This window comes from Piliocolobus tephrosceles, chromosome 12, assembly GCF_002776525.5.
Source record: "Piliocolobus tephrosceles isolate RC106 chromosome 12, ASM277652v3, whole genome shotgun sequence".
Lineage (NCBI taxonomy): Eukaryota > Metazoa > Chordata > Mammalia > Primates > Cercopithecidae > Piliocolobus > Piliocolobus tephrosceles.
Genome location: NC_045445.1, coordinates 82,121,319 through 82,144,475, shown reverse-complemented (window position 1 = coordinate 82,144,475; position 23,157 = coordinate 82,121,319). Strand labels below are relative to the sequence as shown.

The window sequence follows — 23,157 nt, the reverse complement described above, 5'->3', positions numbered from 1 at the left end:
TTGGCTTGCTTCTTCTTAATATTTGTCCTGTAGGAGTTATATTTTAGCTTTTTCCACTCTGGATGTCAGTTACTTCTTATCCAGCTGTTTTCTTCTTCCAAAAGTTTGTTGATATCTCTCAACTGCTCTCCTCGTCTCTCTTCATTCTTGTTGATTTATACCTCCTTTTTTGTTCATTTTCATGGGATTTCAGGAGGGAGTAAGTTAAATATGTAGCTCAATTGTCCATATTAACAGGACATACAATGCAGACATACAAGGTCAAATGTATTTTGGCTTTTCCAGGATAAACAAAGGATTACTGGTAAGGCTGAGAAGTGATTCCTCCTTTCTTGTACTCTTGCCTGGAAACATGGGAATATGTGTTCCCCCATTGTATTTCTTTCTTTCTTTTTTTTTTTTTTTCTTTAACCAGAGAGGGGTATATTTATTTTCTCACATTAAACAAAAAAAAAAAAAAAGCTGAACATAAGTAGTCTGGGGCACGTACAGCAGCAAAGGCCCAGGATCCTTCCTGCTTTCTGCTTCCTTGGCCTTAGGGTGTGAATCTTGTCCTCATGCTCTCAAGACAGCTGGCTGAGCATCAGCCATCACATCTACATTCCAGGCAGGAAGAAGGCAAAGGTGAAGGGTATTGCACATGTCAGCTGAGCTCCCTTTACAGGGTCTTTCCTGCAAGTCTCTCCCGACACCATCCACTTGCATGCTACAACTGCCCACCCTGGGCTGTGAGGGAGGGTAGGACATGACTTTTGTCTGCCCGCTTATCAGAATTGGGCAGAAGCACTGGGATTCTGTTAGTAGGGAGGAAGGATAATAGATGCTGGGTTAACAATTTGCAGTCCCCACCACAGCCAGGACTTAGGCAGGGGTGATCCCCACTAAAAGCCAAAGGTTTCATGCCTGGCTGTAGGGGAGAGGTGCTTGGGCTGGGGTCCTGCCTTGTCTTAACAAATATGAGGCTCTTGTTAAATATTTAACCCTGTGAGGGTGGCTTGTGGCCCACGTGCACCCTAATCAGCTGCCTGGCATGCCTCAGCCCACTTCAGGGCTTCCAGTTCACCCTGGGGCCGGGGAGGCCTGGGGCATGTTGTTTGCACACACACACTCCTAGTTGATTTCTTTTTCTTCTATAATTTATAAAATTAACACTGCACTTATTGGAAAACATGAAAATCCAAAGATGTGTAGAGAAAAAGTTCACCTCCCTGTGCCCCACCCCTGACTAACCCATGTTAACAGCCTGACCTGCTCCCAGGGGATTCTGGGATCCTGGAAGGTCCTTGAGAAACTCAATAGTCCTAGACCAGTGCTGGGGGTGGTGGGAGGATGGGCTGGGGAGGGAAGGGGGCTCCTCAGCAGGCCGAGCCTTGGTTGCTCAACCCCGCTGACACCAAGTACACATGGAGCGAGGAATGTGCCGAGGGCTCAGCCGCGTGGGTGGTCCTTGTGGCCTCTGCCACTGCCCTGGGCAGTCGTCACTCAGCCACGTCAACAAGCGACACTGGGGAGGCAGGCCTGGGCCACCTGAACCTTCACCTCAGTCCTGGTTGACACCTCAGGCCTGGTCGTTATCTGGACTTTGGCTGCAGGGCTTCTGGGCAGAAAGAGCAGATCCAATTGGCTCATCCTAGCCATGTGCTCCCAGAGCAGCCTGCCCAGGGATCTGGAGAGCAGCATCGGATCCTAACCTACTTTGCACCAACAGGCAGGAAAGGGTGCCTTGAGTCTGCCACTCTAGGGTTTCAGAAGCAGGCTGCCCTGAGGCTTTCCAAATTTCACAAGGGCTCTTTCTAAGGCCTGGGCTGTGTCCAGATGTTGGACCACGTGCAAAGAATGGAGGCCAAGTCCAGAAAGAGGAGGGCCCTCCCCCATGGGAATGCGCATGTGGGAAGGGCGCATTTGCCCCTAGATCCTAGGCTGGATCTAGGCTCAGGAGGCTAACCCCTATGGACCAGCCCACCTGTTCAGCCAATGGGCAGCCACAGCAAGGGCAGAGGGAACAGCAGAGGCAGCCCATGTGGTCACAGGTCCCGTGGGCTCCAGAGCTCTCAGCTCCAGGCACCCCTGCCTCCCCTGCTTCAAGCCTATTGGGGGCACACTTCCTGCTGTGTCTGGTCACTAACCTCTGCCCACACCACTAAAGGTCCGTAGCTAAATTCTCCTTAGTTGAATCGTCTGCTAACACAAAAGGAAAAAGCCAAATCTCATCTCACAAGACCTTTATTTGAGGTGCACCATGCATGGAGCCTTGCCCCAAATGCCATGGTCATCACATTCAGGAAGAGGCAGACATCCCCACAACAGTCACATGCTGAAGCTTCTGTCTGCAATGTCTGGTGGCAGAGTTCTCACTCAGCAGACCTGTATCATCATAGACATCACCATGTTATCAGTCCCTGGACTGGATATTGTCCTCGGGTTACAGAAGGGGTTGCACATCACATCTATGTAGGAGTTGTGCAGCTTCCAGAACATCCTGTGGATTTCATTGTCTCAAAGAGCTGTGTTGGAGGGATTCACCACCATGACAAACTTCACCTTGGAGATGGTAGTGTAGCTCTGTCTGCATAGGTGGTTAGGGAATGCACTTGTAACACAAGGACTGCTGGGACAGCAGGTAAAGAACCTGCCAGCTGAGGGCCCTCTGTGTGCCCTCACTTTGGAGAAGTCTGACAACCTTGAATCACAGGAAGTGCCCAGGCTGGGCTGGTCCTGCAGTGACCACACTGGGTGCATGCCTAGATACTTCGTTGGGGCAACTGGTGTTTACTGGAGAAACAAAGGGCAGGCAGCTAAGCCTTACCCAATTCAGGCTCCAGGAACCGAGCCACTCAGACTCTGAGTTTCTATGTGCACCTGGGATGCCTCACCCTCTTTATGAATCAATGCCTGGTCCAGAAAGTTAACTGCAAAACCAGAGACTTCATGAATAAGGCGGACCTCCTCTGTAGAGGCCATGTTGTTTTGTAAAATAGTGGCTACTGGCACATGTCATCATGGACAAGCTACATTACTGCTCTTGGAACGTCTTTGAACTCCATGGTCTCAAGTGATTTGTCCAAAGGGACTGGTCGAGAGTTTCTAGTGACTTATGAGGCAAGACCTTGTAGTCCTCTGTGGGGTAGAGCAGGCCCAGATAGAGCTCCCTCTGGTTGACCAGGGCCTTCCCCATTGAGGAGATCTTCTCATCCACCATGTCCAGAGATGTGTGCACCATGTACTGGAACCTCAGCTCGTTCTCTGTGGGGGTGCTGCGGATGTAGAGTGGGTAATTCTCCTTGGTGATCACCGGGATGCATATCGCCGTCTTGGGAGGACCAGCACTGGGTGCCCCGCCCATTGTATTTCTAACTCTACAAAGGGGGTGCTAGTAAGGAGCTATAGCTGTAGTAAGAGATCTAGTCCTTTTCCCCATGGCATCAAATATCCTTGATTAAGTTAAGAAGAAATAAATTTTTTTTTAGACAGAGTCTTGCTCTGTTACCCAGGCTGGTGTGTAGTGCAATATCTGTGCACGGCGACCTCCACCTCTTGAGTTCAAGCGATTCTTCTGCCTCAGCCTCCCAAGTAGCTGGGATTACAGGTCTGTGCCACCATGCCTGGCTAATTTTTGTATTTTTAGTAGAGACAGGGTTTCACCATGTTGGGCAGGCTGGTCTCAAACTCCTGACCTTAGGTTATCTGCCTGCCTCGGCCTCCCAAAGTGCTGGCATTACAGGTGTGAGCCACTGCACAAGGCCTGAAATAAATTCTTAACGTAATCAATACCTTTTACTCACATGTGAATCACCCTTTTTTTCTCTAAGAAATAAAAGCAGTTTTTAATTCAATTATTTATTTATTTATTTAGAGACAAAGTCTCACTCTCTCGCCCAGGCTGGAATGCAGTGGCATGATCATAGCACACTGCAGTCTTGACTTTCTGGGCTCAAGTGATCCTCCCACCTCAGCCTCCTGAGTTGCATGGTATTTTTCCTGTCACTTGTAAAGAATTGCCAGAGAAAAATAGGGGGAGGCATAGGGTCTGATTAATGAAGATTACCATGAGTTGTAGTAAACCAGGACTTAAATTTTTGAATAATTCCCCCTTGTGGAGTTGGTAAGACAATTAGGGACTAAATGTGGTGTATATATAATGAATAGAAACTATTTTTCACCTATCAGATTGGTAATAGTTTTTAAGTGTAGCAATATCAAATGTTGACAAGGGTGCAAGCAAAGTACTCTCATACTTAGCTGGCAAGAGTGGAGTAGCCCCTTTGGATGACAATTTGGCAGGTCTATAAAAATTGAAAATGTATACCCTCATGACTGTGTAATTCCCACTTCTCTCTACTCTAGTAAAACCTTGCACATGTGCACAAAAGGCATGTACCAGAATATTTCATTATGGCAAAAAAACAAGGCAGATCTATATATGCTGATATAAATAAATCTCCATGACTAATTAAATAAAAAAAGGCAAGTTACAGAATAACATATATATATATATATAAGTCTATGTTTAACACATTTTAATTGCTATAAACACACGTGTGTGTGTGTATATACTATATATTTACTTACATCAATTACATATTCTAGTAATGGATATTATGTGATATGTAATATATCATACATTTATTTAATATATTATAATGCATCAAATAATGACATTTCAGTCAATGACAGACTATGGATACAATGATGGTTCCATAAGATTATAATACTGTATTTTTAACTGTACCATTTTTATGTTTAGATACAAAATACTTACCATTATGTTATAATCACCCACAGTATTCAGTACAGTCGCATGATATACAGTTTTATAACCTAGGAGCAATAGGCTATACCATATAGCCTGGGTGTATAGTAGGCTATACTATATAGATTTGTATAAGTGTATACTATCATGTTCACATGATGATGAAATTGCTTAACAATGAATTTCTTAGAATGCATTCCTTAGAATGCATTCCTGTTATTAAGTGACATATGACTGTGTATGTAAATGTCTAGATAAGTAATATTTGAATATGTAAATGTCTAGAAAAAATGGAAGATATGCATCAAGCTGGTAACAGTGCTTGCTTCTGGAGGGGGACTGGAATTTTGGCAGGGGTGAGGCAGTCAAGGGAACTTGACCTTTATATGTATTATCTATTTTTTTATATAAATATATTTATATGTTACTTCTATAAGTAAAAATATAGAATATATTTTCTATGTTATAAGTATAGATGAATATGGAATATATTTATCATATAAAGAATATATGAATATACACATACATTCATACACACCCACGTTATTAGTGATTTTAAATATGCAGGGTAGGCTAGGCGTGGTGGCTCACGCCTGTAATGCCAATACTTTGGGAGGCCGAGGTGGGTGGATCACTTAAGTTCAGGAGTTTGAGACCAGGCTGGCCAACATGGTGAAACCCTGTCTCTACAAAAAATAAAAAAATTATCCAGGGGTGGTGGTGGGTGCCTGTAATCTCAGCTACTTGGGAGACTGGGGCACAAGAATCTTTTGAACCTGGAAGACAGAGGTTGCGGTAAGCCGAGATCACACCACTGCACTCCAGCCTAGGCGACAGAGCAAGATTCTGTCTCAAAAAAAAAAAAAGCCAGGTAGCAAGGTAACTATAAAGATTGATTTTCATTGATTATACCGAAGTGACTGAGTACATTGCTTGGAAAACAGCTCTAGCCTATTTAGAAAGCATTTAGAAAGCTTCTCTGATATAGCCCCACCTAATCTGCCTCTGCTTCTTTGTGTCAGTCTAATACTGGTCTAGGGTCTGCATATAATCTTCTTTGCTGCCAGCTACTCATCCAGTCAGTTTTCTCCGATCTTTTTTGGTTATGAGAATAGGATGGAATTTGGATATTCCACTGTCAAACTTCAGTTTCTAGACTTCTTTTTCTAAATGCTTGCAGAACTGCAGTTGTTATTGAGTAGATAAGTTTGAAAGTTCTGAATATAAGAATATTTGTGCAGCTCTTTACAGTTTACAAAGTGTCTACCTTTTTATCTTATTTGATCTTCCCAACAACCCTGTGAGGTAGGTGTTATTATTAATTATTGACATAGATAGGGAAACCTTTGGGAGTCCCTAAGAGCTCCCCTAGATCGAATGACTCACTAGGAGGACTCACAGGACTCAGTATATAGTCATACTCACAGTTAAGATTTATGGGGCTGGGTGCTGTGGCTCATGCCTATAATCCTAGCACTTTAAGGAGGCCAAGGTGGGAGGATCGCTTGAGCCCAGGAGTTCAAGACCAGCCTGGGCAACATGGCGAAAACCCATCACTACAAAAAAATACAAAAATTAGCCAAGTTGGTGGCACACTCCTATAGTCCTCGCTACTCAGGAGGCTAAGGTGGGAGGATCACTTGAGCCCAGGAGATAAAGGCTGCAGTGAACCATAATCATGCCTCTGTACTCCAGCCTAGGTAAGAGTGACACTCTGTCTCAAAAGAAAGAAGAGAGAGAGAGACAGAGAAGGATGGGGAGAAGGGGGAGGGAAAGGAAAAGCGAGGCGAGGCGGAAGGAGGGAGGGAGGGAAAAGAAAAGAAAAAAAGAAAGAAAATAAGCAAATGAAGGGCCAGATGTGGTGGCTCACACCTGTAATCCTAGCACTTTTGGAGGCAGAGGCAGGAGGATCACTTGAGCTCAGGAGTTCAAGACCAACCTGGGCTATATACACACACACACACACACACACTATATATATATGATATAGTATATATATACACACATACATTCATACACACACACACACACACACACGTATATAAACTCTTTCCTGAACAGAAACCAAAACTAAATGATGAAGTGACTTTCCTTAAAGATACTTATTAAGTGTGGCAGTCAAGATTAAAACCCAGACCCTCAGATTTTAAACATTTCCTACTACGTAATTTTAATCTCCATCAAATCAAGAATAAATATTTTCAGCGTGCAGTCGAAGTGGTAAAATTTAATGCATAGTTCCTTGAGACATGGAATGCTGAAGTGGTTTTTCTTCCTGTGCCATGTAATGTCTTCTTTCTCTTTTACCTATAACCTTTCTAGGATAACATAAAAGAGCTAGAATTAGAAGTCATCAATCTGCAAAAGGAAAAGGAAGAATTGGTTCTTGAACTTCAGACAGCAAAGAAAGATGTCAACCAAGCCAAGTAAGATTAAAGTTAATAAATGTTATTTCAAGTCCCTACTATGTGTGAGGAGCTTTGCAAGAAATGGAGAAGTAGAAGTCCCATGTACTTCCCCTAAAGATTTAAACCTAGTTATGAAAAGGAAACCTAAACACAAAAGTGGTTAAATAATTGCAATTTTAAATAGCGTCTCAAGTTGACAGTAAAAGAATGTCATAACACAGCACATGATTAGTAGCCAAATAAATTTCTTAGGCAGTAATTGTGTTAAGAGTTCAGAGGCAAGAAATATCAATTCAAGCTACCATGATCAAGGAAGGCTTTTTAAAAAGCGCTTGAGCTGCCTTTTGAAAGATTATCACATTTACTAGATAACAGCAGTTTCTTTGTCCCTGCGCTAATGGTAAATTAGCTTGTGAATGGAATTAATGTCTAGGCTAGTGATTAAAAAAATCAATCTAGCCATCTCTTACCAGTTAAGAATAAAACCAAAGCAGATAACCATAACATCCTACTCTCCTTCAGACCTCTGCTGTATGGGCTATGCTACCTTCTTTTTACTCAGTGACTCCATTTTATCTCTCGGTTGAGTCTAAAGCTCATGTTTGTGAAAGTTATGCTGAATGTTTACTTTCTATCTCAGACTTCTATAATAGTCATCAGAATTCTTCATAGCTAAAGTGAAGTGAAATGCCTTCAAAGAACAATTTTGATGCAAAAGGGGCGGCGTATATTGAGGCAGTTGCATTGCTGTGTACTAAAAGTTGTCTTACTCTTTGTATTAAGCTCCTATTATTGAGACAGGTTTGGTTGTTTGGGTGGTATTCTTTTTTGAAGATGGCTATGTGACTAGTCACCTGTTTTGTATATGTCAGGATTGTAACTCTGGGAGTCTAGTATTATGCCTTTTGAAGTCAGGCTTTGCTGCTGGTAGTCCTCACTTCTACAGCATCTGTGTTTAGGTTGAGTGAGCGCCGCCGCAAACGTCTCCAGGAGCTGGAGGGTCAAATCGCTGATCTGAAGAAGAAACTGAATGAGCAGTCCAAACTTCTGAAACTAAAGGAATCCACAGAGCGTACTGTCTCCAAACTGAACCAGGAGATACGGGTAATAAATTCTCATCCTTGCATTTACCCCCATTGGAATTTACAAACATAGGTATTCCATTTAGAAATACACCAGAGGTGTTTTCAGGTGAGAAAATAGCAGGCAGGGCAATCATTTCAAGTGTGTGAATTTCCACAAATGCCCCTTTTGCAGAACATTGTGCTAGTGGTCATCTAGGATCTGCTCAATAAAACCTTGCTTTGACATTCAAAATTTAATGTTAGAGTCTCTGAAACCAAAGAACAAAGACATCTCCATGCTTAGTGGTTATATCCTGATCACCTTCCATGATCATGCAGCATAATTTCCTGAAGTAGTAACAAGATGACAGACACCTAGAGAAAATTCTCAGTTATTGAATATTCAACTTGTGTCACCAACAAAGTGGTGGTTACAGGCTACTTGTACTGAAACCTTTAGAATAGAGTGGTTGCTAAGTAGATTTGTCCTGGAGGCTTAGATGTTTCCTTGAAATTTCATTTGTATACAGTGAATTTAGGGCTGGATTTAGCTTGTAGGTACATTTTTCTTTACGATCTTCTCAGTGTTCACTTGTGTAGTCTATACTTGGAAACCCTGTGCAAACATAGCAAGGATATTGTAAGCCTAATCAGAAAATCTGTTGGGGACCGCTTTCCCAGCCTAGTTCTGGCTTTTCTCTCTTCTTAATGGTAAGTCTATCCATCCGCACCAGCCTAGAATAAAGTGCAGATGACTAATACTTGTGCTGGTTTTTGTTTTTATAGATGATGAAAAACCAGCGGGTACAGTTAATGCGTCAAATGAAAGAAGATGCTGAGAAGTTTAGACAGTGGAAGCAGAAAAAAGACAAAGAAGTAATACAGTTAAAAGAACGAGTAAGTAACTAAAACTTCTTGAAGGCCTAGCTAATAAATGCTTCTCTGAGCTGACTAACAATTTTGATGCTTCTCTTCAAATACCTCATGTCTCCAAAAGTGTGACATTTTCATGAATTTAACAACTTTGTATTAAATGTCTACTATGTCTATTATGTTCAAGGTACTATCTACTAGGCACTGTGAGAAATAGAAAAATTAGTAGTATATAAGCTCTGCCCTTGAAGAATGTCTTATCTAAAGGAGATGGTAAGACATAAGCATGGATTTCTCAAATACAAGGAAGAAAGAGATTTGGGCTATAAGAATAAAATACCAAAGTAACTAAGAGAAAGGAAAGCAAATTTGCAGTTGGAGTGAAAAGATGATGGCTGAATAGGCCCTGAATAATAGGAAGGGTTTTGATAGAGATAAGTACAAGCTCCAGATAGATGGATCAAAGAAACAGAGATGACAACTTTGTAGGCATAGTCAAGGAATGGCAAGTGGTCCAACTGGGGTGAAGTGTAGTAGTGGACCATTCCATTGGAAAGGCAAGTCGAAGCTGGATTATTAAAGATCCAAGAAGTTTGAACTCATTTTGTTAATAGCATAAAGATTTTTAAGGGTTTTTAGAAAGTGTTATCAACACAATACTGCTTTAGAAAGATATATCTGGGAATAATGTATAGAGCAAACTGTAATATTGAGAAACAGAGGCCGGAACACAAGAAGATATTGTATAATCCAGAAGAATTATAAGGGCCTGAATATACATCTGACAACAGAACCCCCAGAATATATGAAGCAAACACTGACAGAAATGGAGAGAGAAATAGACAAATCAACAGTAGTAAATATTTGGAGACTTCAATCCACCTCTTTATTTTCTTTCTTTTTTAGAGATGGGGTCTTGTTCTGTTGCCCAGGCTGGAGTGCAGTGGTGCAATCATAACTCACTGGAGCCTCAAATTCCTGGTCTCAAGCAATCCTCCCACCTCAGCCTCCTGAGTAGATAGACCTACAGCTGTATACCACCACACCTGGCAACTTTTTTATTTTTTGTAGAGATGGAATCTCACTATGTTGCCCAGACTGGTCTCGAACTCCTGGGCTCAAGAAGTCCTCTCACCTCAGCCTCCTAAAGTGCTGGTATTACAGGCATGAACCACTGAACCCAGCCCCTACTTTAATAATGGATAGAACAATAGGCACAAGATCAGCAAGGATATTGAAGACTTCAACAATATAATACCTAGCATGTTCATATCTACATTCATAAGAGATATTGGTCTATAGTTTATGTAATATGCTAGATTATACACTATACCTAACAGACACCTACAGACTACACCAACCAACAACAGCAGGACATATAGTCTTCCTAGGTGCACATGAAACATTCTCCAGGATAGACCATGTGCTAGACCTTTTATCCCTCAATAAATTTAAAAGTATTGAAACAGGCCAGGCATCGTGGCTCACGCCTGTAATCCCAACACTTTGGGAGGCCAAGGTCAGCAGATCACCTGATGTCAGAAATCGAGACCAGTCTGGCCAACATGGTGAAACCCCGTGTCTACTAAAAATACAAAAATTAGCCGGGCATGGTGGCATGTCTGTGATCCCCTGTATTCAGGAGGCTGAGGCAGGAGAATCGCTTGAACTTGGGAGATGGAGGTTGCAATGAGCTGAGATCGTGCCACTGCACTCCAGCCTGGGCAACAGAGCAAGACTGTCTCAAAAAAAATAGTATTGAAAATAATACAAAATCTGTTCTCTAACCACAATGGAATAAAATTAAAAATCAGTAACAAAAATAAATTTGGGAAATCCACAAATATGAAGAAATTAACATAATCCTAAATAAATAATGGGTCAAAAAGGAAGTCATAGGGAAATTAAAAAATACTTTGAGATTAATAAAAACAAAGATACAACATACCAAAACTTATGGGATACAGCTAAAACAGTGTTTGGAGGGAATTTTATAGTTGTAAATGCCTATATTAAAAAATGCAAAAGGCTCCTGTAGTCCCAGCTACTTGGGAGGCTGAGGTGGAAGGATCACTTGAGCCCAGGAGTTCAAGACCAGCCTGGGCAAAATTGTGAGCCTGCATCTCAGTTTTTTTTAATTGAAGAAAGATCTTAAACCAATAACCTAGCCTTCCACTTTAAAACACTGAAAAAAAGAGAGCAAACTAAACCCAAAACTAGTAGATGAAAGGAAACATTAAAAGATTAGAGTAGAAATAGGCTGGGCACGGTGGCTCACGCCTGTAATCCCAGCACTTTGGGAGGCCAAGGTGAGTGGGTCACCTGAGGTCGGGAGTTTGAGACCAGCCTGACCAACATGGAGAAACCCTCTCTCTACCAAAAATACAAAATTAGCTGGGCATGGTGGTGCGTGCCTGTAGTCCCAGCTACTTGGGAGGCTGAGACAGGGGAATCGCTTGAACCCGGGAGGCAGAGGTTGCACTGAGCCAAGATTGCACCATTGCACTCCAGCCTGGGCAACAAGGGTGAAACTCTGTCTCAAAAAAAAAAAGATTAAAGTAGAAATTAATGAAATATAAAATAGAATAAAACAGAAAATCATTGAAACCAAAAGTTGGTCTTTTGAAATGATCAACAAATACTGACAAACCTTCAGATAACCTTAATAAGAAAAAAAAGAAAGAAAATTTAAATTACTCAAGTTAGGAATGACAGAGGGAATATCACTACTAGTCTTGCCAGAAGGAAAGGATTATAAGGAATTACTATTAACAACTGTACGCCAACAAATTAGATAGCCTAGATGAAGTGGACAAATGCCTGGAAAGACAGAAACTACCAAAACTGACTCAAGAAGAAATAGAAAATCTGTATAGACCCATGACAAGAAGTTAAATTAGTAGTTTAAAAACTTTTCACAAAGAAAAGCCCAGGCACAGATGGCTTCACTGGTGAGTTCTATCAAACATTTTAGGAAGAAATACCCGTTTCTTGGCCTGGTGCTGTGGCTCATGCCTGTAATCCCAGCACTTTGGGAGGCTGAAGTGGGCAGATCACCTGAGGTCAGGAATTCAAGACCAGCCTGGCCAACGTGGTGAAACCCTGTCTCTACTAAAAATACAAAAATTATTCAGGTGTGGTGACACACACTTGTAATCCCAGCTACTTGGGAGGCTGAGATACAAGAATTGCTTGAACCCAGGTAGCGAAGGTTGCAGTGAGCCAAGATCACACCACTGCACTCCAGCCTGGGCGATAGAGTGAGATTCTGTCTCAGAAAAAAAAAAAAAAAGACAGAAATACCCATTTCTCAGAAACTCTTCTGAAAACTATAAGCAGTGGAAACACTTCCCAACTCATTCCATGAGGCTTGTGTTCCCTGATACCAAAACCAAAGACATCACAAGAAAAGAATACTACAGACCAATATATCTTAATATAGGCATGAAAATCCTCAACAAAATTCTAGCAAACTGAATCCATCAACATTTAAAAAGGATGATAGGCTGGGCATGGTGACTCACACCTGTAATCCCAGCACTTTGGAAAGCCGAGGCGGGCAGATCACTTGAGGTCAGAAGTTTGAGACCAGCCTGGCCAACATGGCGAAACCCTGTCTCTACTAAAAATACAAAAAAGAAAAATTAGCTGGGCATGGTGGCATATGCCTATAATCCCAACTACTCGGGAGGCTGAGGCATGGGAATTGCTTGAACCCAAGAGGCAGAGGCTGCAGTGAGCCGAGATCATGCCACTGCACTCCAGCCTGGGCAACAGAATGAGACACTGTCTCAAAAAAAAAAAAAAAAAAAGGATGATACACTTATGACCGAGTGAGGTCCATCTGAAAAATGCAGAGTTTGTTTAATATATGGAAAATTTATGTTATATACTATATCAGTAGGAAAAAGGACAAGAACCACATGATCATCTCAATAGACACAGAAAAAGCATTTGACAAAAATCTAACATTCTTTCATGATAAAAACACTCAAGAAACTAGGAATAGAAGAGAACTTCCCCAGGGTAATGAAGGGAGTGTATGAAAAACCCACAGCTAACATACTTAATGGTGAAAAAGAACATACTTTTCCCGTAAGATCAGAAACAAGACAAGGATGTCCACTCTTGCCATGTCTAGTTAACATTGTCCTGGAGGTTCTAACCAGGACATTTAGGAAAGAAAAATATATAAATGGCATCTAAACTGGAAAAGATGAAGCAAGACTATCTCTGTTTATAGATGACATTATCTTGTATGTAGAAAATCCTAGAGAATCCACTAAAAGTCTATTAGAATTAATATATAAGGTCAGCAAGGTTGCAGAATATAAGATCAATATAAGAAAATAAGTTGTGGTCGGGCACGGTGGCTCACACCTGTAATCCTAGCACTTTGGGAGGCCAAGGCAAGCACATCACTTGAGGCCAGGAGTTTGAGACCAGCCTGGCCAACACAGTGAAACCCTGTCTCGGCCGGGCGCGGTGGCTCAAGCCTGTAATCCCAGCACTTTGGGAGGCCAAGACGGGCGGATCACGAGGTCAGGAGATCGAGACCATCCTGGCTAACACGGTGAAACCCCGTCTCTACTAAAAATACAAAAACTAGCTGGGCAAGGTGGCGGGCGCCTGTAGTCCCAGCTACTCGGGAGGCTGAGGCAGGAGAATGGCGTAAACCCGGGAGGCGGAGCTTGCAGTGAGCTGAGATCCGGCCACTGCACTCCAGTCCGGGCGACAGAGCAAGACTCCGCCTCAAAAAAAAAAAAAAAAAGAAACCCTGTCTCTACTAAAAATACAAACATTAGCCAGGCATGGTAGCACATGCCTGTAGTCCCAACTACTTGAGAGGCTGAGGCACGAGAATCACTTGAACCCAGGAGGCAGAGGTTGCAGTGAGCTGAGATCAGGCCACTGCACTTCAGCCTGGGCTACAGAGCAAGACTCTGTCTCAAAAACAAAGCAAAACAAACAAACAAAAATCAGTAATATATTTATATACTAGCAATTAACAGTTTGACAATGAGATTAATAAAACAATCCCAGGGCTGGGCACGGTGGCTCACGCCTGTAATCCCAGCACTTTGGGAGGCCGAGGTGGGCAGATCACAGGATAAGGAGTTCGAGACCAGCCTGGCCAACATAGTGAAACCCCGTCTCTACTAAAAATACAAAAAACTAGCCAGATGTGGTGGCGGGCACCTGTAATCACAGCTACTTGGGAGGCTGAGGCAGGAGAATCCCTTGAACCTGGGAGGTAGAGGTTGCAGTGAGCCGAGATCACACCACTGCACCACTCCAGCCCAGGCGACAGTGCAAGACTCCGTCTCAAAAGAAAAAAAGAAAGAAAAGAAAATAATTCCATTTATAATAGCATCAATCCAAATAAAATACTTAGGAATAAATTTAACAAAAGAAGTTTAAGACTTGTATACTTGAAAACTACTAAACATCATTGAATTTAATTAAGGAAGCCTTAAATAAATGGAAGGATATCCCACGTTCATGGGCAGGAAGACTTGATATTCTAAAGATGGAATACCCTTCAGATTGCCTTACAGATGCAACACAATCCCAATGAAATTCCATCTGGTTTCTTCACAGAAACTCACAAGCTCATTCTAAAATATATATGGAAATGCAAGGGACCTAGACTATTCAAGGCACTCAAGGAGAAGAACAAATTTGTAAACGTCACATTTACTGATTTTAAAACTTTCTACAAAGCTACAGTAATCAAGACTGTGTGGTACTCTGTAAAGATAGACATATAGGTCAATGGAATAAGATTGAGAATCCAGAAATAAACTTACACACTTATGGCCAGTTGATTTTCAACAGTAATGCCAAGACAATTCAATGAGGAAAACAATTTTGTCTTTTCAACAAATAGTCCTAGAACAACTGGATAGTCACATGCGAAATAATGAAGTTGAAACTTGTGGCCAGGCACAGTGGCTCACGCCTGTAGTCCCAGCACTTTGGGATGCCGAAGTGGGTGGATCACTTGAGGTCAGGAGTTCAAGACCAGCCTGGCCAACATACTGAAACCCTGTCTCTACTAAAATTACAAAAAAATTGACTGGGCATGGTGGTACGTGCCTGTAATCCCAGCTACTCGGGAGGCTGAGGCAGGAGAATCACTTGAACCTGGGAGGCAGAGGTTGCAGTGAGCTGAGATCATGCCTCTACAGTCCAGCCTGGGCAACAGAGTGAGACTCTGTCTCAGAAAGAAACTTGCTCTCATACCATATACAAAAATTAAAACAGACCAAAACTTAAATGTGCGAGCTAAAACTATAAATCTCTTAGAAGAAAACATAGGTGTTAATCTTTGTGACTTTGGATTAGACAATGATTTCTTAGATGTGACACCTAAAGTACAAACAGCTAACCAAAAAAGAGACAAAATTAAAAGCTTTTGCGTTGTAAATAATACCATCAAGAAAGTGAATATGATCAGGCATGGTGGCTCACGCCTGTAATCTCAATAATTTGGGAAGCCAAGGTGGGAGGATTGCTTGAGCCCAGGAGTTTTATCCCACCCTGGGCAACATAGCAAGATCCCATCTCTAACAAAAAAAAAAAAAAAAGAAGAAAGTTAATAGCCAGTCCATAGATTGGGAGGAAAATACTTGCAAATCATATAGCTGATAAGAGTCTTATATCCAAGATAGATAAACAACTCTTACCGGCCGGGCGCAGTGGCTCACACCTGTGATCCCAGCACTTTGGGAGGCTGAGGCAGGTGGATCACCTGAGGTCGGGAGTTCACGACCAGCCTGACCAACATGGGAAAACCCCATCTCTACTAAAAATGCAAAAAAATTGGCCTGGTGTGGTGGCACATGCCTGTAATACCAGCTATTGGGGAGGCTGAGGTGGAAGAATCGCTTGAACTTGGGAGGCGGAGGTTGTGGTGAGCCGAGATCGTGCCATTGCACTCTAGCCTGGGCGATAAGAGTGACATTCCATTTCAAAAAAAAAAAAAGAACTCTTACCAATCAACAATAAAAATATAACTCAGTTTTCTCAGTTTTAAAATGGGCAAAGCAATAAGTACACGAAAAGGTACTCAATGTCATTTGCCATCAGAGAAATGCAAATCAAAACTACAATGAGATGCAGTTTCACATCTACTAGGATGGCTATAAACAAAGACAGATGATAGTAAGTCTTAGCAAGAATGTGGAGACACTGAAATCCTCATACGTTGTCAGTAGGATGGGAAAATGGTATAGCTGCTTTGGCAAACAGTTTAGCAGTTTATCAAAAGGCTAAATAAAAACCTAGAGGTACCATATGATCCAGCAATCCCACTCTTAGTTTTCTCTACCCAGGAGATACAAAAATATGTCATATATGCGAAAACTTGTACCCAAATGTTTATGCAGCAGTAGTCATAATAGCCAAAAAGTGGAAAAACCCAACATGTCCATCAGCTGATGAATGGGCAAATAAAATGTGGTCTATCCATACAGTGGAGTAGTATTCAGCCATACAAAGGAATGAAGTACTGATACATGCTACAACATGGATGAAGCTTGAAAACATTTTGCCTAGTGAAAGAAGCCAATCACAAAAGACCATATATGATAGGATTCCATTTATATGAACTATCCAGAGTAGGACATTAAAATCTGTAGAGACAAAAAATAGATGAGTAGTTGTCCAGGGTTTTGGGGTGGGATGATGGGATTGTAGGGTGATCACTAAACAGTATATTTCTTTTTGTGTTAATGAAAATGTTCTAAAATTGAGTGTGGTGATGTTTACATCAACTGTGTGAATGTACCAAAAGCCACTGAATCATGTACTTTAAATGAGTGAATTGTATGGTATGTGAATTATACCTCAATAAAACTGTTAAGAAGAACAAAAGAAGAAAGGAGACATCTCTGTAAAGTGATGACAACTTTACATTCTACAGGAATATATATTCCACATTGACAAGGATCTTTGTTTTGCTCACTTCTGTATTTCCAATGTCTAGAGCAGTGACTGGCAAGTAGTGCACACTCAATAATGTTTAGTGAATGATTTTAATCATAATTAATGCAAAATCTACCTTTCAAAAAATGAAGGAAGTAGGGCAACAAAAAGTACCATGGGCTTTTCAGTGACTGGAAAGTCAGAGGAAACAGCTAGTTTGAAGAGACAGAGTTGGTTTTAGGAGAATAATCTTTGGGATGGAGAGACCTAGAAAATAATGGATAATGTTGGCCTAGAGTTCAAGGGAGAAGTTGGACTGGACTTTGCAATTAAGAGTTGTCTTTGGGAGGCCAAGGTGGGTGGATCACAAGGTCAGGAGTTCGAGACCAACCTGACCAACATGGTGAAACCCCGTCTCTACTAAAAATACAAAAAAAATTAGCCAGGCTTGGTGGTGCATGCCTGTAATCCCAGCTACTCAGAAGGCTGAGGCAAGAGAATCACTTGAACCTGGGAGGTGGAGGTTGCAGTGAGCAGAGACCGAGCCACTGCACTCCAGCCTGGGTGACAGAGGGAGACTCCGTCTCAAAAAAAAAGAGTTGTCTGCATAGAGATGAAAAATGAAACTTTGGGAGTAATGAGATAATGGAGACAGAGAATATATAGAAAATGATCATCTAGTGAATAGTCTAGATGAATCAAAAACAGAGAATCTCTTCTTTTTTTTTTTTTTCCCCCGATCTCACTCTGTCATCCAGGCTGGAGTGCAATGGCGCCATCTTGGCTCACTGCAACATCTGCCTCCTGGGTTCAAGCGATTCTTCTGCCTCGGCCTCCTGAGTAGCTGGGACTACAGGCACATGCCACCATGCCTGGCAAATTTTTTTGTATTTTTAGTAGAGACAGGGTTTTGCCATGTTGGCCAGGCTAGTCTTGACCTCCCGACCTCAGGTGATCCACACGCCTCAGCCTCTCAAAGTGCTGGGATTACAGGCATGAGCCACCATGCCCAGCTGAGAATCTATTTCACGTATAAGAAAATGAAAAGAAGACAATGAAATTTGTAAGGTAGGAAAAGAATTAGGATGGTATGGGAAAGTTATTGGTAGTGCTAATGATGCTGGGAGAGAAGCCAAAGAAGATGGTGACTGTAAAAAGACCATTGAATTTAACAAGTAGGAAATTCCAGGACAATTGGTAGGAACTACTTACAAGGGGATTATGGAGTGAGCAATAATGACAATTGGAAGCACTAAACATAGACCTCTCTTTCAAGAAGTCTGGTGCTAAGAAGACTGTTGACTTTTCTCTTTTCACTGGACTAGCTTAGTCCTCTGGCTGTGTTTCTTTAATTATCTTGACTTCTCATTTCAACACACATCTTATTTTATTAGAATTGTGTTGCCTGTTGTTTGTATTCTCTGGTAATCTCCGTAAGAGTAGTAACCATGTCATGTTTATCTCTGTATCATAGACACCTAGCCCAGTGCCTAGTATGTAGTTGATGGCACAGTAAATATTATATTGTTGAATGAAATGAATTGTTCTAGTATGCTGGCAAAGACATGACAAAAATGGCTGACCATTCTATCCAGATTCGATAGGAACAAGTGAAGCCAGAAGGAGCTTAACGGATTATTAGAAGAGGGAAAGGACCAAGAAATCAAAGCAGTTAAATATTGTGTGCTCAGCTGAAGCAGGTGATATCCCATAGTATTTCTTGGTATTCTTTATCTTGAATCTCTGGGAAGAAAGAGCACATTCAGTAATAACCTGTTTTTATTTTTATTTTAGATTCGGGGGTACAGGAGCAGGTTTGTTACAAGGGCATATTGCGTGATGCTGAGCTTTGGGCTTCTACTGATCCCATCACCCAGATAGTACCCAATAGGAAGTTTTTCAGCTCTTGCCCCCCTTTCTCCATCCCTCCCTCCTTTTAGAGCCCCCAATGTCTATTGTTTCCATCTTTATGTCTGTGTGTACCCAGGTTAACCTTGTTTTGTTCAAAAATGAAAAACCTCTTTTTTTTAGCTGCAAGTTACTTTAATTTTATAGGTGGTTGGCTATGTGATAGGCTTTCTCTTTTTTGCCAGCCACCCTGGTTTTATAATGGATGGACAGGTAGGGTTGATGGGAAAATAATACTGGTCTATTTATCAGGAGACCTGAATCCCACCTCTGTCAATAACTACCTATGTGGAAAGGACTGTTCACTAGATCTTTAAGCTTCCTTCCAGACCTCACATTCTAGGATATTTATTCTAGTAGTTGACTTATGACTGAGACTCAAGAATTTGGCCACAGAGCAATAAGCCAAAGGGAAAAACTACTTCCCCTCTACACACAAACATGGTTTCTAGAACTACGAGTTTTTGACTCATAGGAGATGAAGGCAGCTCACTGTATTGTAGTTAACCTTACAAATCAAGGATGTCTTGAGAGACGCCTTAGTTATAGTATAAGGTTTTAAATAAGGTTTTATTTTAGCTAGCTGAACAGCAATTCATATCTGACTATTTTCTTGTCAGGACCGTAAGAGGCAATATGAGCTGCTGAAACTTGAAAGAAACTTCCAGAAACAATCCAATGTGCTCAGACGTAAAACGGAGGAGGTAAGAAAATTCAGTCTGCTAGGTCAAGTATATTGTCATCTTCAGGCTTAAATGCTTGCAAAGTAATATCCTTTAAATGAGCAAGTGTCCTGAGAAACCAGGGATGCCAGTCTTCACAAGCAATTCCTAAATCTTGATTGCTGTTTATATGCCATGACCTGTGAGCAGATAAAAACGTCATGAAAAATGGTACTGTTCGCTGGGCGCGGTGGCTCAAGCCTGTAATCCCAGCACTTTGGGAGGCCGAGACAGGCGGATCACGAGGTCAGGAGATCGAGACCATCCTGGCTAATACGGTGAAACCCTGTCTCTACTAAAAAAATCCAAAAAAAAAACTAGCCGGGCGACGAGGCGGGCACCTGTAGTCCCAGCTACTCGGGAGGCTGAGGCAGGAGAATGGCCTAAACCCGGGAGGCGGAGCTTGCAGTGAGCTGAGATCCGGCCACTGCACTCCAGCCTGGGCGGCAGAGCAAGACTCCGTCTCAAAAAAAAAAGAAAAAGAAAAATGGTACTGTTCAAATAAGGATTTTTTCCTAATTGGACTTGAGCCTTTCCTGAAAAAACAAAGTGATATTGATACGTGACATTTCTAGACACCTAGTCTGCAGAACTTCCTTGATGTGTATTCCTCCCCTAGGCACCAAAGCAGTAGCTGTTTGTTATGTCCATGGAGATTTATAAACCTGGTTCCTATAGGAACTCAAACCCATGTAATTTTTATCTTTACTAATGTGCTAGAAATGGGATTTTTTTTTTTTTTTTTTTTACCTTTCATTCAACATTACTATGTGCCAATTTTATTTAGGCAGCAGCTGCCAACAAGCGTCTCAAGGATGCTCTCCAGAAACAACGGGAGGTTGCAGATAAGCGGAAAGAGACTCAGAGCCGTGGAATGGAAGGCACTGCAGCTCGAGTGAAGGTATGAACAACTTGAACTGCCATTTCTCTTATGGATGCTGGGAACAGGAGAAAAGGAGAAATAGCTTTTTTTTTTTTCTTTTTTTTAGAGGTAAACACTGCAAAATCTAAAGTTCTACTTGAAAGCCTTATTTCCTAAAGATAGCAATGTCTTTGAACTGTTGTTAAAGACCAGGAGTATAGAACTCTTTCTATCCTTGCCCCTGTTGAGGTTCAGTTACTTTTTTAAACAGCTTCATTGAAATAGAATTGACATATTATAAATTGTACATATTTAAAGTTCACAATTTGGCCAGGCATGGTGGCTCACACCTATGATCCCAGCACATTGGGAGGCCGAGGTGGGCAGATCACCTGCAGTCAGGAGTTTGAGACCAGCCTGACCAACATGGTGAAACCTCATCTCTACTAAAAATACAAAAATTAGCTGACAGGTGCCTGTAATCCCAGCTACTTGGGAGGCTGAGGAAGGAGACTCCTTTGAACCGAGAAGGCGGACGTTGCAGTAAGCCAGATTGCACCATTGCACTCCAAACTCGGTGACAGAGTGAAACTCTGTCTCAAAAAGAAAAAAAAAGTATACAGTTTGATGAGTTTGGACACATGTATACACCCATGAAATCATCACCACAGTCAAGACAATGACAGTGTGCTTCATTGCCTAAACTTTCTTTGTATCCCTCTGTAATCTCTCCTTCTCCTCCCTGGTCTACCCCTCTACTCCCCATTTCATATGTATTTATTTATATCCCCACAATGGTTCCAGGCAACCATTAATGTGCTTTCTGTCACTATGGATTTGTTTTCATCTGGAATCATACAGTATGTATTTTTTTCTGGTTTTTATTCAGCACAATTATATTGAGATACATCCATGTGGTTGCATATATCATATACAACTTCTTTCTTTTTTATTGCTGAGTGGCATCCTATTCATTGTACGGCTATACCATAATTTGTTTTTATATTCACCTGTTGATGGACACTTGGGTGTTTCCAGTTTTTGGCTCTTACAAATATTGCACTGAACATTTGCACACAAGTCTGTGTGGATTTTTTTTATTTCTTTTGAGTAGATAGCTAGGAGTAAAATGGCTTTCTTGTATGGTTGGTGTATGTTTTAACTTTTAAGTGGCTGCCAAACTGTTTTCCAAAGCAGTTGTACCATTTTACATTCCTGCTAGCAATGTATAAGGGTTCTAGTTGCTACACATTCTTACCAGTACTTAGTATGGTCAGTCTTTTGAATTTTAGCTATTCTGTGTGTGTGGGTAGTGGAACCTCATTGTGATTCTAATTTTCATTTCTGTAATGACTAATGATGTTGGGCATCCTTTCATGTCCTTATTTGAGATATGTATGTTTTCTTTTGTGAAATATCTATTCAAATCTGTCCCCATTTTTAAATCGGGTTGTTTATCTTTTTCTTATTATTGAATTAAAATTCTTTTTTTTTTTTTTTTTAGACGGAGTCTCACTCTGTCGCCCAGGCTGGAGTGCAGTGGCCGGATCTCAGCTCACTGCAAGCTCCGCCTCCCGGGTTCACGCCATTCTCCTGCCTCAGCCTCCCGAGTAGCTGGGACCACAGGCGCCCGCCACCTTGCCCGGCTAGTTTTTTGTATTTTTTTAGTAGAGACGGGGTTTCACAGTGTTAGCCAGGATGGTCTCGATCTCCTGACCTCGTGATCCGCCCGTCTCGGCCTCCCAAAGTGCTGGGATTACAGGCTTGAGCCACTGTGCCCAGCCGAATTAAAATTCTTTATATATTCTAAATATATTTAACAGAGGACTTCTGTGTTTTACAAATATTTTCTCCCTGGCTGTGGCTTGCCCTTTTCAATTTGTAACAGTGTCTTTTGAAGAGCAAACCTTTATTATGTTAATGCCATCCAATTTATTGATATTTTTTCTTTTATACTTAAACAGTTTTCATATCTTACTTAAAAAATCTTGGCTGGGTGTAGTGGCTCATGCCTATAATCTCAGCACTTTGGGAGGCTGAGGCAGGAGAATTGCTTGAGGCCAGGAGTTCAAGACCAGCCTGGGGAACAAAGTGAGATCCTGTCTCTACAAAACAAAAATTTTAAAAATTAACCAGACATGGTGGCGCACGCCTTTAGTCCCAGCTACCGGGGAGACTGAAGTGGGAAGATCACTTGAGATTGGGAGGTCAAGGCTACAGTGAGCCATGATCACACCACTGCACTCCAGCCTGGGTGACAGAGAAAGATCCTATCTCAAAAAAAATTTAAAACAGAAATATTTGGCTGGCTGGGTACAATGGCTCATGCCTGTAATCCCAGCACTTTGGGAAACCAAGGCGGGTGGATTACGTGAGGTCAGGAGTTCAAGACCAGCCTGGCCAACATGACAAAACCCCGTCTCTACTAAAAGTACAAAAATTAGCCGGGCCTGGTGGCATGCGCCTGTAGTCCCAGATACTCGGGAGGCTGAGGTGGAAGAATTGCTTGAACCGGGGAGGCGGAGGTTGCAGTGAGCTGAGATCGCGCCACTGCACTCCACCTGGGTGATAGAGCGAGGCTTCGTCTCAAAAAGAAAAGGAAATATTTGTCAAACCCATGGTCACTAAGATTTCCCCCTAA

General features: G+C 41.8%; 1 protein-coding gene and 1 pseudogene across 1 annotated transcript in view; one reads left to right on the top strand and one right to left on the bottom strand.

The window, feature by feature from the left end:
- Nucleotides 1-23,157, top strand: part of KIF4A (kinesin family member 4A) — a 134,900-nt gene that overhangs the window by 79,891 nt on the left and 31,852 nt on the right. Inside the window, exons 16-20 of the mRNA XM_023202397.2 lie at nucleotides 7,073-7,176; nucleotides 8,118-8,262; nucleotides 9,009-9,119; nucleotides 19,553-19,636; nucleotides 20,442-20,555. Of these exons, the coding sequence (XP_023058165.2) occupies nucleotides 7,073-7,176; nucleotides 8,118-8,262; nucleotides 9,009-9,119; nucleotides 19,553-19,636; nucleotides 20,442-20,555 (558 nt within the window). The remainder of the gene's footprint in view (nucleotides 1-7,072; nucleotides 7,177-8,117; nucleotides 8,263-9,008; nucleotides 9,120-19,552; nucleotides 19,637-20,441; nucleotides 20,556-23,157) is intronic.
- On the bottom strand, nucleotides 2,356-3,301 carry LOC111536120 (annotated as a pseudogene).